The 13,463-nt window shown below is 43.7% G+C and overlaps 1 protein-coding gene across 3 annotated transcripts; it reads left to right on the top strand.

The window, feature by feature from the left end:
- Window positions 1-4,789: 4,789 nt before the first annotated feature.
- Window positions 4,790-10,666, top strand: LOC136459066 (uncharacterized). 3 transcript variants are annotated; one of them, XM_066458966.1, is made up of 8 exons: window positions 4,790-5,389; window positions 5,478-5,535; window positions 7,739-7,995; window positions 8,515-8,716; window positions 9,236-9,355; window positions 9,464-9,549; window positions 9,642-9,757; window positions 10,314-10,666. In XM_066458966.1, exons 1-8 carry the CDS (start codon window positions 4,790-4,792, stop codon window positions 10,375-10,377), a joined length of 1,503 nt encoding a protein of 500 aa, XP_066315063.1. In that variant the 3' UTR covers window positions 10,378-10,666. The 3 variants fall into 3 exon arrangements, with proteins under 3 accessions (XP_066315063.1, XP_066315062.1, XP_066315064.1); XM_066458965.1 differs by having other exon boundaries at window positions 4,790-5,403; window positions 5,462-5,535; XM_066458967.1 differs by having other exon boundaries at window positions 5,277-5,403.
- The last annotated feature ends 2,797 nt before the right edge of the window (window positions 10,667-13,463 follow it).

The raw sequence follows: 13,463 nt of genomic DNA, 5'->3' as shown, positions 1-13,463 counted from the left end.
TCCCACGACCGGTGTGTGTGGGTGCTTTTGCTTTATGCCCTCGCCGTTTCCGTGTTTTGCTGGGCTGGGGCCATGTCGGCCGTGGGTGGCTTCTTGTTGTACCGCTTTTTTCTGTTGTGGCCCTGTTATCCCCTCGCCGTTTCCGTGTTTAGGCATCGTGATGCGTGTGATTGCGTTGGTTGTTTTTTTTTTTTCTGTTGCATTGTTTGTTTGTTTTTTGCGATAGTTTTTTTTTTCCAGTCTGTCTACACGAGGTTTGAGTGTTTTGGGGAGAAACACTCAGATTTTTTTAGTGCCCATCTTCCTCTCACCAATCACTCCGTCGAGGCCACACTAAGTCTCACCGGAGCTCCGTGGCTGCGGTTTTTTTTTTATAACATTGGATTAGTTGTTTTTTTTGAATTTGTCAATTCGAGTGTTGGGGGGGGGGGGGGGAGGAACACTCGATTTTGTTTGTACTGTTCATATTCCTTCTTGTCCTCGTCACCCACCGCCCCGTGGCGGTGCTAAGGTTTTGGCGGAGCTCTGCGGCCTCCTTCTCCCATCCTCCCTCCTTCTTCCGCGGCGAGCTCCGGCCATGGGCGCCCCCGCCCCAACCTGGCCCGCTTGCCTCCACCGCCGCCAGGGCCCCTAACCACCCGGAAGCTATCCCCAACGCCTGCTCGGCCTACCTTCCCGGAGCTCCCTTTCTAAGGTTGTCGGACTTAGAGAAGATGAACATGAGAGGCCCGGATCTGCAGGCGTTGGCGATGGATCCGACAGCCAGGAAGGAATCGAGTGCGGACAGCGCGTGAAACACTCGAGTGCCATATAGCTTTACCTTTTTTGGGGTAAAGAGAGATCTGGGTGGGCAGGTTCCACCACGAGAAACTCAATCAGTTGAGTATACTCAAGTCACATTGTTTGGTTCTTTAAAAAAATTGAAACTTTTCTATCTGTCCATTTGTTTTTTTCAAGCTTTAACCTTTTATCTATCTAATACTACTATCAAAGCAATGCGCTATTGGAATAAAATCATCTGCCATATTCGGTGCAGTGCTAACAAGCAAAGTTGACTAAGCAGCAAGCCGGTGCCTCTCTTCGTGTACGTGAACATGAACACTCCATTTCCTTTTCACGTTTCTGAGAAGGGCGGTGCCGTTGTTTCGGGAACCCCTTTCCACTCGACTACTCCATCGGTCCGATCCATCCCTAACTGAATATGCTAGCTGTAGCTGTATCCTGTATCCCACTTGGTGCTCACACCTCACGCAGTCACGCGCTGCGGCACCGTTGCTAGGTTGACGCCTTGAGCACCTTGACGCACGCGTCAGGTGTACGTAGTGTAACCGTGATCCAGCACTCTTCCATCGTTAAGCAAACGAAAACTGTACTACTGCCACATTATTAAGGTTTTTTTTTAGTATGCAAGTAAATATCGTGGTTGGGTGAGGTGGCGACACCGCGGTATGCGTGGAGCGCCGGCAGTGGTCGAGCTGGCGAGCGAGCGGACAGGTGTAGCGTCTCGAGCGACCGATACAGGGGCAGTCATCGGGGACGACGGTGCGGTCCTCGCGCGCAGCTTGGATTCTTCTCCTACCACCCCAGATACGGGATCGCGTCGTGACTGGTGAAGTCGTGAACGGACGACCGACCAAGCGAGCTCGTGCGTTCGCGTCGGGATATACAACCTGCTGCCTGAGCCACAGAGAAGCGCGATCCTGCCAACGTACCGAAATGGAAACGCACCAGGAAACCGTGTGCTTGCAGTTGCAGTGGCAGCTCGTAGCCACAGGCAGACGTGAAAACACCACACCGCATCCCATCGTTTTATATGGCGTCACTTGTTCTTGTTCAGTGACCAGCTTCAGGATGGGCGAAACTCCGATCTACGGCGTGGCTCTCTGAGTTATAGTATTATTAATTATGATCATGGAACACTTCGAATAAACCTCTAGGGGGAAAAAATGTGTGACCCTGCCTGACCACCATCACCAGTACTGGCTTTGCGTGCTACATTTCGCTGCGAACTTTAGCGCCCACGCAACAAGTCAGCGCGTGTCATTTTCTCCGTGCCACAATCGATCGCTGGCACCGCTCGCTCAGTGCCGTGACGACTGACGACTAAACAAAAAGCATGGAGTGTTCGTGATATAGATACGCAACGAAAAGAGACGGACGCCAGAACCGGGCTACCGAAAACGAAAGGCTCGGCATCTCACGCGGCCACAAGCCACAAACGGTGTCTATCTCCAGCGCAGGCGTCGCGGTCCATCCCTGGCGTCCGCGACGGGATGAGCGCGCATCGCGGGGAATTTCTCTCCATGTTTGCAGGATGGACAAACCTCGCCTAATAATGCGAAAAAAAGGGAAACCGGGAGTGCCTGGCAGCTGTTTGTACTACTACTTTGTAGCTGCTGCGAAGGGAAGCTTTGCGGAGCCACAGGTTTGTTTGCCCGTTCAGAAGGGCCGTGAAATTCACTTCTGTTCGCTTCTCTTAAAATCTATATTTTTAGTTTATTTTTTAGTTAAAATAATATTTTTCTTTTACAATAAATTAGTTAAAACGGTGTTTTTTTTTTTTTTTTTTTTTTTTAAGAACGAAGCGAACGGGGCCATAATGGAAAGCCCACATGACTGATCGCGGAGATGCTGCACTAGTGTAGTCGAGTAGTATGGCAAAAGCAAAGCCTGTCTCTCGCTAGCTTGTCCCAGATTTTGTCGTGCTCGTGCTGCAATCGCTAAATCTGTTTTCTTTTAGATAAAATGGCAATCGCTAAAATAGAGCAAACAGAAACGAACCCTTTCGTGCCGACGATGGATCGAGAGGTTACTCTATCCGTTTTGAAATACAAGCTAACTAAAGTCTGTTAAAAAACCCTAATAATTTGCTCATCGTCACTAATTAGTTTGGTTGTTAGCTTGGTTATAATTTCTAAATAAGGCATAATTTTAAAAGGCAGGCGTGCATGCTACTGATTACGGTACCAGCTTACATGAGTCATCAACAATGTTTTAGGCGGACAGATACGGGAGGAGCTTGCTGGACACATACACAGTCCAACTTCCTGGACTACTACAAGGCATCAGATGCTACACTGATGCATCAACTTCGCCTGATCTTCCCGCCCTTCTGCCAAGAAGGACTAGAATTGGAGTCTTCATCATCAACACCTAGGTGCAACCGACTCGAACCATCTACAACATCAAGGCGGTGATGACAGAGTCAACATCTGTCCTGATGGCGAAAGCTGCTGCTCTGGCGCTAGCTGCAATTATCACCGACCGCATCAATCTGCAGGACATAAATTTCTTGTCATTGAACAGCTTGTGCACTTCGTGAATGCCTCTATCAAACCAATACCCCGGATAGGAGGGTCAAACACTTCACTCAGCTTTTCAGTAACTACACAAGACAAAGAGAGCACAAGAATTTCAAAGATCCGGAGGACTCAGAACCAAACGACAGACAGACTAGCTAGACAGGCTCTTTCAGATTCTCATTTGCCTTCTCTAAGTCTAGCGTGTGTTTATTAGAACACACCTCATGTTTCACAGTGCCCATTAACGGATGCACTGCATTCTGTACCCTTGTACTGTGTAAGTCCGTTAACATCTAGATGCTGTTGAAATAAAGCATGTTTGTCGTAAAAAAAACTTACATGAGTCATTCTTGGTAACATGTTCAACAGTCATTCATAGATGGATTTTAAAAGGCGGACACTTAGGGACGAGGTTGAGCAATACAGAATACCTTACAATCCAAGATAAATTTTAAACCTTCAATATTTATATTTCAAGACGAAGAGAGTAGAAAATAATAAATAGTGCCATCTTATTTATTCTAGAGTTTTTTAAAATATTTTTATCCATTATTTTAATAATAGCCTAATTGAAAAGGTTTTTGCAAATCCAAGTCTTTTGGTGACCTTTCTCAGTGGAGTTAATTGTAAGGAGCCTCCAAAAGATATGCGTGGCATTGAAACCCAGGAGTCGCAAAAGGATATTCACTAATGGATGAGGGTATCACCAAATTTTTGGTAACTATCGGTGCTCCAACATGGATTAATTGACGCTTTGTCTTACTCTTGCTCGCTCTATTCTTGTTGATTGCAACTCTCTTGTGTGATAACTAATCCCTCTATTTTGTTTACACGTCGTATTGGCTTTGTCCTAAGTTAAATATTTGTGTTTTTGACTATCCATTTAATATATATATATATAGCTACAAAATAAGTTATTCTCTAGCCACCTCCATTTACGATAATTTTATATACTAATTTACGATAATATCAATACATATTTACGATAGTTGGGTTACTATAACACATGGGGATATTTACCATAACGTTATAGTAAACCACCTAGTAAGGTGTTACTATAATCTCGTAAATTAACATAGTAATTATCGTAACTCAAAGTGGCTACAGAATAAGTTATTTTGTATCCAGCTACAGAGTAGTAGTTATATATATATATATATATTCATGATATAAGATATGATCCTATAAGATATATATATCTTTAGATTCACCATGAGAATTACTTTCATAATATATAAATTTATATGTTGTAAAAATATAAAGGTTTATTTAAATGGATGGTAAAAAATAGTACTATTTGATTTAGAATAAAACTAATGTGACATGTAAAAAGAAGTGAAGGGGGTATATGAGTTAATTCTTATATATATTTAAATTGAAAATGATTGATTTCTTCGAATCGAGATTCGAGAATGACACTTTTTAGGTTTGATTTAACAACATGGGGCGTGCACCCCGTGCCATCGTTGTTTGCCAGCCTACTCGGAATGCGGATACAGACCAACTCGGCATCATGTTCGCACTCCGCATCGCAGACTCGCCAAAACTGCTGCTACCCCGAAATCCTCCGCCTCCTTCCTCGCCGTTTCGGGCTTTCGGCCCTCGCTTCCGCATCGTCCCCAAATCCAACCCTTCCCTCCTCAATCTCCGTCCTCGCCATGGCGTCTGATACCGAGGGCATCGCCGCCCTCTTCTCGATGTACAACGACGACGAGGAAGAGGAGGACGCCGACGAGCCCAACCCACCTTCCCCAGCGCCGCCCGCCGCCGTCCCCTCCTCCTCGCCGCCGTCCCCACAAGCCGGGGCGGAGGACCCTAACCCTTCCCTGGCGCCTCCGTCGCCTCCCCGTCCCGAGGACTCGGCCGGTCTCAAAACCCTAGCGAGTCCCCACCCTTCCCCGGCGCGGGGGCTACTTCCGCCACTTCCCTCGCGGCGCTCTTCGTCGCCCTTTGCAGTGTCGTCCCCCTCCCCGCTACGGGGACCATCCTCCGCGCCGCCGGCCGACCTGCCGCGCCCACCACGGCGCGGGGCGCTTGCAATCGTGGACTATGCGCACGACGAGACGGCTATGTCGCCCGAGCAGGAGGTAGAACCGGTGAAGTATGTGTTTCAGTTATACTGTTTGTAACCTGCTCGTTTTCCTAATTGATGATATTAGTATGAATTGCTTGCAGGATGGGGAGATCATGAGCCACACACACAGATTTGGCTCGGATGCTCAGGCTGCGGACGGTAAGTTCCTAGTTGTGACCATGTACTAAGTTATATATATGTTACTAAGTTTCAATACAGATCAAATAAACTTAGCCCAACCAGTTTGCAGAAAATGTGTTATGTAAGGAACTAAGGATATCTGAATTGTTCTTATGTTACTTTCTACTCATGCTTGTAATTCAATTTACTTTCATGTGAATATCATGCATAGTAGCCATGCCATGATATTACTAGAGATGGCCATGGCCAAGCAGAAGTATCAAACACATCGAGTTATTGTATTCATATGGCTGAAAGTACGATGATGTCACCTTATGTGCTTTAATTGCAACTAGTCATGTACACATCCCCATCAACCAGTAGTTATTTTGAGATCATGATGTGAAACAATATGCTAGAATGTTAGACTGTTTCTCCACATTCCATGTCTTGATATGGGTATTATGCAGTTAGATTTGACATCTTTGACTTCATTTTGGTCTGCTTGATCTTGAACGGGTTTCAATGTTACACAAAGATGCGATATATAGTAATGTAGTAAGGGTTGTGATCTCTTGTGTGACATTGCAATGAAAAAGAAAGTAAACTTCTATGATAATCAATTAGATCTAGTGGACTGGTTAGATTTGGCATCTTTGACTTGTTACATTTTGGTCTGCTTGATCTTGAACGGGTTTTAATGCTATACAAAGATGCAATATTATAGGGTTGTGATCTCTTGTGTGACATTGCAATGAAAAAGAAAGTAAACTTCTATGATAATCAACTAGATCCAGTGGACTGTTGTCTAGTGGTTTGCATTACAACGCAAGAAAAAAATAGGGTTATGATGATTAACTAGATTCAGTGGACTGTTTCGGTCAAATCTTATTGCATGCTTTTAGGAAAATTGTTGTGCTCTTGTACAAACTGTCAGATGAGTGATTTTTTGACATTTTTATTCCTCCTCCCACTGGTGCATTTGCTGATATAAGCATGCCCTGAAGAGCATCCTCTTGAAACATAAACACTTAGAGGTACCAATGCATTTGATTTTACTGTTAATCTTGGTAACAACGTGTAAGAGCCCTGTTGGGAGGGGGCCCTAGGGGCTGCGGCGGCTAGGGTTTAGGGGGGTGTGGGCGGGCGGCACAGGGAGAAGGCGGCGGCGCTAGAGGGAGGGAGAGGAGGAGTTGGCGCAGGGAGAGAGGGAGAGGGAAGGGGAGGATAAGCCTGAGGCTGTTCTTTCTTGATCTCAATGATTACATAGCCTCTCTATTTATAGTCCTGAGTAGACTTGTATCCTAAGTAATCTAATGAGGGAAATCCTTATAGATATGGATTCCTCCCTATCTATCTAATCTCAACCAATCCTATTCCTATTCTCTTTCGGTCTTTCCTTTATTGAAGATCCTACGAGTATGGATAGTGTAGCGGCGGGAGCCCGCCCTTGCCGTGCGCGCCTACCCCCTAGGCAGCGCTGCTGCTGCCCTTGGCGCCTGGGCCAGATGGACCTTTAGCCCCCATTAGGCATATGGCACAACGATGTAGGTTCGTTAACCTTGGCTAAGTACATTTTGGAAATCTGTGTGTGTTTAGCTTCTGAAAGTGCATCGTAGGCCCCAGGAAGTGTAAATTATTTTACAGGCATGAAGATGCCATATGGTTTCAAAAAAATTCCATTCATGATTATAAGTTGGTCTGGACAAAAAACTTATTGACCTAACTCGGTGGGTCGGTTTAAAACTGCTCTGATTGAACTCGTTTTTCTTTTAGAACAAAAATGAGTTGATTTTGAATGACTTTTGACTTCGGCTTGGCTCATTAAACTTGGTGCGAAGTTGAGTATCAAACAATTCAGAAGGCCATAAGATTATGTCAATTCGAAGAAAGCTAAAAAAATTGCAGTTTGCTTGTTATCCAACCCTAAATCAGTTCTGATCCAAACACACACACATAATTATCAGTTTGTACAACAATTTGATTGATGTGAAGCAAAACAATTTGTGCATTCCCATTCTTTAATACATTATTTGGGAAGATACCGATCACATAGCTGGAGTACTTGATATTTTAATTTGACTTAATTATATCGGATGCTTGGTGTGTACAGTCTGACCTCTGTACAAAAAATACATATAAGTTATGTTTTTTGTTTACATGTCTGGAGCAATTTAGTCATTGCAATGTCAAACATCCATCAGATTATCTAATATGATCTACCCTTCCATCTTATTTCTAGGGGATCTTGAAGAACGAACTCTCTCTGGCACAGTTAATATTATGACCCCAAATACTCCAGCAGAAATGTCTCATCATCCTGATGCACCCGAGCAGAACCAAGTAGGGACAGACATGGAAGTGGATGTAACTAGAGCAGAAACTGAAGATGCCCAGGTGGAGGAAACTACTGGTATTTCAACCAATGGTGAAAATGATGATCCATTGAGTCGTTTACTTCCTCCACCTGTGACTACAAAATGCTCTGCAGCATTACAGGTTATCCTATGATCAAATAATCATGTTACCTATTTTTTCAACCCTAAACAACTTTGTCACGTTTTCGTACAAAATATCAGCTCATGGTGGGATTGTCTTCCACTCTTCCTTGTTATTGTGTTCGATGAACTCCATAATCTATATTTAAAATTGATGAAACTATCATGTTCTCCTGTAATGTGAAGGCAAAGCTAAACATAAAACATCTGCATCATATATTTCCACACCTGTATATGCTAACAGGATGTTATCGAGAATAGGCTATGTCCTATGTGATAGCTTTACGTTATCAGTTCACCTATTCTTATGCTTGAAGGCTTTTCTATTCTTCTTTTTCTGGTTGTCTGCTTCTCTTTTCAAGTTTTGTGAAAGCATCATGATAATATTGCTATTCAGGCAATATTTACACTAGGAATGTCTCTACACACCTTCACACTTATTCAGTTATTCTTGTGTTGGTTCTTACTACAAGTATCTACTTAAAACTCAGTACCTATTGTTTTCTGTTTTGTTCTGCAGCAAAAAATTAACAGGTTCCTTGCATACAAAAGGGCTGGAAAGAGCTTTAATTCTGAAGTGCGCAACAGGAAGGACTACAGAAATCCTGACTTTTTGCAGCATGCTGTGCGGTACCAAGAAATCGATCAGATAGGGACCTGTTTTGGTAAAGATGTTTTTGATCCTTATGGGTATGACAAGGGCGACTACTATGATGAGATAGGTATTTGTATTTGTTCAATATACTATCCTCTTGGGAGCGTTACAATAAAGTCCCTTTTACTGGTTAAATATTAGGACCTGGTCAATTGGGAACATTTAGAAAATGTTCTATTGTTCACCTATCTCGAATTGTCAAGGGTGCATGTTTGCCTCTCTTTTTTTTTTGAGGAAAATGCTATAAGAGTTAAGAGGCTAAACTAGCTATTCAGGTCTGTATATGTAACACCAAGTTAGATAGACGGGCAGAACATGGAATGATCTAGTGTGTCGTTGATTTTTTTTTATAGAAATGGAATATTTAATGTACCATAAGCTCACAAAAAGAGTTACTCATTTTTAAAGTGAACTGAAATTATATATCTATTGATGTTGTGCTTATGCAAGTAGGGACAGATATTTCAGCTGCAAATAATTTTTTTTCAAAATTATATTTGTCACCAATACTGAACATTCAGTCTGTCTGTTTGGTGATATATAATGGTATTCCAGTTTACATCTTATCCGTACTATTTGAATGCAGAAGCTGAAATGAAGCGTGAACTTGAGAGGAAGGAACAGGAGAAGAAAAGGAGCCCAAAAGTTGAATTTATTACTGGAGGGGTACAACCTCCAATTAGTGCATCAATACCGAAGATCCCAGGTATAGTGAACATGAAGCAGTCCTATTTTTCTATTTTGGCAGTACTGGATGGAGCACAGCCTCCATTTATGTGGTTTTATTATTCTGATGTTTGTTATATATACTCAGCTTTGGCTGGTGTCAGTACACTACCGGTACCTACAGAAGGTTTGCAGAAAGAGACTAGACCAAACAAGAAGTCAAAATGGGATAAGGTGTTTAATCAACCACTCTAGTCATCTATCCTTGTTTGGAATACTGATCTTTGGGGTTGACTTCTGTTTTGCTTTTATTTGTTACTTGTTAGGTTGATGGTGATGTTAAGAACCATTTGGTTCCTAGTGGACACGACAACTTATCAGCAACTGCTTCTGCGGCACTTTTGACTTCAGCTAATGTTGGTGCTGGATATGCTGCTTTTGCGTAAGTTCTGTTGCTTCAGTATGACTGTCCTTACCATGTTCAGATTATCCATTCGCACAATGTTATTTCTTGCTATAGGCCTGTAGCAATCTTCCTGTGCTGTAGGTGGTCTAGGTGCGGCCCTCCCACTAGCTGTTGCTCACACCTATCAACTGGGGAAAATCTTGTTCAGTTTTACTGGCACTTATTTCTTTTGTTACTTCATCTGTTTTTGTTACCTTTTGTTTGCACCATAACTCTAGTTTGCAATTAAGTGACCATATGTGACTGAAAAGAATGTTAAGGTTCAATCATTACAACTGGCAAAACCTCACTAAGCATATATGCCATTGCTATCCACAGCCTTTGAAGCCATATTTGGTAAGTTGTATATGCCCCTAAGGCCCTAACTAACAAACAGCATCTGACCCAAGATTGCAGAAAGTGGCAAAGACAAACAAGCATTCAAAAAACAAGCATTGGTTAAAAATGAATGGTAGAATCAATGGCAAAAGCAATTAAAGGGATTGTGATATAATTTGTTGTTCAATTATAACAGTGTATTCTTGTTTTCCAGGCAACAAAAGAGAAAAGAGGCTGTAGAGAAGAGAAGCGATTATAAGTCAGACAGAAGATCGTAGCACCACCCACCTTTTTGATCCATTCTAAGGAGTCAGTGTATCATTGAGTTTTTAAGTGACAGTTTTTGTAATGTGGATAAGGAAAAAAACAAAACAATTAAAATCAGTCCAAGGGAAATGATTCCAGGAAAGGCCCTCTGAGCAACTTGCCAACTTGTAGTCTTGTATTATACAAGGTACCAGAAAATTAACATTTTAGGACAAGAAAAAGAAGCGTGGCCGTGGGCGTGTTTTTGCGTCCAGCTCATTGCTCTGCCGCTGGAATGCTGGGATTTCCAATTGGTAGCCTTACCAAGACGGTCACGTTACTTTTATCAAGAACATTGAGCCTGTTCGTTTGGTCGTAAATGATTGTAAATTTTTAGTTAGAACAATATTTTTTTCTCATATCAAACCAGTCAGTAGTAATAATCTCAGGCCCAGCCAAACAGTAATATGGTCGGTGGCAGTCACTCGTATCCATGTGATGTTTCAGGGCTGATGTCGTGCGGTCTGTAGTTGAACACGCTACTACTGGCGTGCGACACGCAATGCTACAGTGCGGTAGATGTACGGGATAAGTCACCGCTACAGCGTAGATGGTAGCGCTACAGGCAACAGACGACGCACCGTGTGCCCCCCAACACCAAAGCCAGCGACGACATGACCCACCTCGAATTATCATCCACGGTCACGGCAACCTCGAAAGCTCTCGTTTGCAACCCAAACGGTCAGCAATCTGCGCCAACTGTAGCGACCACCGTCAGCTCGCCACCACCAACCGGCAATGTGATGACCACCGTCTCTGGCTCGGTGCAGCTCATTACTCCCGAATTGGCCCGATGCACGTCCATGAATTCACCACAGCGCTGCGCACACACCACCGTAGATCTGGCACTGGCACTCTGGCAAACAGAGGCAATTGCAGAGGGACTTTCCCGTTGGCCTCGCTACCCCTACCCAGCGGGCTGCAGTAACCACAATAAATTATTCAGTCTGTTTGCTAAGTTGTATTTGGTTTATAAGTCATGATTTATCAGCTAACGAATAGTATTTTTCTCTCACACCAAATCAGTTAATAGTACTTTCAGTCATTACTTATAAGCCAAACCAGCCCAAACGAACTGGGCCATTACCCGTCATCCATTGGCTGTAACCAACGCTGCAGCGGAAAACGGAATAGTACCCGCAACTAGTCTTTGTACTCCACTAGTAGTAGTAATAGTAATGGGATTTCCATTGTAAGCCTGATTGGATTTCCCATAGAAATGGGAGTTTTCCCCGCCGCTTCTGTTGCTGAAGACCATGGCACGGCCGGCAGGTGTTTTACGGACAGCGGCGGCAGAGGCGTAGTAGCGCGGTAGCGGCGCGCGCAGCGTGGGCCTCCGTGCGCTCAGGGCGTCAGGTAGGCTGTAGGCTGTAGGCATCTCTCAGATCGCTGTCCCGTCCCGCGCGGCCCCAAGCAGAAGGGCGTCGTCTTGCAGGCTTGCCGCGCGGCCACGGCAGACACGGCCAGACCGCCAGAGACCCAGACTCACAGGCAGGGCAGGGCAAGGAAAACAGGCAGGCAGACAGCCGCCGGGGCTGCGTGCGTGGCTTGGTGCTGTGCTCTTCGCTCGTCCCACGATGCAAAAAATGCGATGGAAAACATCGGTCCGACCACCAGCCCACACGGCGAGAGGCGGCACCCAACGGTAACTTTGCGTTGCCGGTTGCCCATCCGTCCCTTTCTCTTTCTCTATCCGACTCGGACTGCGAGTCAGGACATGCGCCGACGTGAACTGCTTGATTTGGGGTGGGGGTCTCAGACCTCTGCAGCTGAAACGATCGTATACGATCATAGATTATTACTGCTGGCTGGTTTAGTACGAGAGAAAAATACTGTTTTGACTGAAAATTTATGATCGTTTACGATCAAGCGAACAGGGCGCTGGTGGACCAGCCCCCTCAAGTGCCGCTGTCTTCCAATACAGAAACCACCGTAGTTTCTATGGACATTAGTTGTACTGCCACTTAAACGTTTTGCTGATGTGGCAAGGTAGCTATTGAAGAGAGGGAACAAAAATCATAGAAACCGGGTCTAAGTTAGAAACTATGTCTACATAAGAACCAAGGCATGAAGGGATGTGATTGGTAGAGAATGGAGAGAGAATATACGTGATTGGATAAAAAATTATTCTGTAAAAACTATTTATTGGAACCATGGTTTGTATAGTGTCTATGAAAATTAATAGATATAGAAACTATTGGGACTGCCCTAATTGGAGCAACTGTCCCATCGGTTGGCAGGAATCAGAAAAATATACGCGGAATGCAATGCACTCCCTCTCTAGAATTTGTTTTCTTTCTGGCATGTCGTCGTGGCAACCTCGTTAGCAGTAAACCGAGCTTCACACGTTTACTCCATCCAACCTTCTATATTCGGAGGTAGGCCTAGCGGTAAGACAGGCGATGCTCAAACTCCCCCTACCTCTTCCGCGACAATGAAACCACACTCCTAGTTTTTATAAACATGGAAGAGAGAAAGAAAGGACTCTAAAAGTTGAAGATTGCTTGAGTACATCTTCTATGAATTTCTATATCTGCCATTGCTATATTTGTTCCAAATTATTTGCCATTCCCACTTTGCCATGAATCCTCTCCCCCCCCCCCCCCCCCCCACCCAAAAAAAAAAAAATCTCTATCTTTATCTTTTTTGTCTCGTACCACAGCTTTTTCACTCATCTTATTGATGTGCTTAAAGCTAAAACGACACTTAATATGGGGCAGTGTGTGTGTGTGTGTGTGTATATATATATATATATATATATATATATATATATATATATATATATATATATATATATATATATATATATATATATATATATATATATCTAGTTACATAAAGTTACCACAACTGACTTATAGTTTCAAACAGATAGAATACCTTTTCAGTTTTTCTAATAGAGTACAATATTGTGGACTTACTTGTGGCAAAGATTGAAAGCCCCCCTGAAAAGCAGAAGCCGAAGGTCTGGGAAAATCAACATTTATTCGTACGTTGCTAACTTGGATATGCCTGTTCGGCTGGTATTAAAGTCGGCTGAAGTTGTTTCATTGTGAGA

This window comes from Miscanthus floridulus, chromosome 6, assembly GCF_019320115.1.
Source record: "Miscanthus floridulus cultivar M001 chromosome 6, ASM1932011v1, whole genome shotgun sequence".
Taxonomy (NCBI): Eukaryota; Viridiplantae; Streptophyta; class Magnoliopsida; order Poales; family Poaceae; genus Miscanthus; species Miscanthus floridulus.
This window is presented reverse-complemented; position numbering and strand designations above follow the sequence as displayed.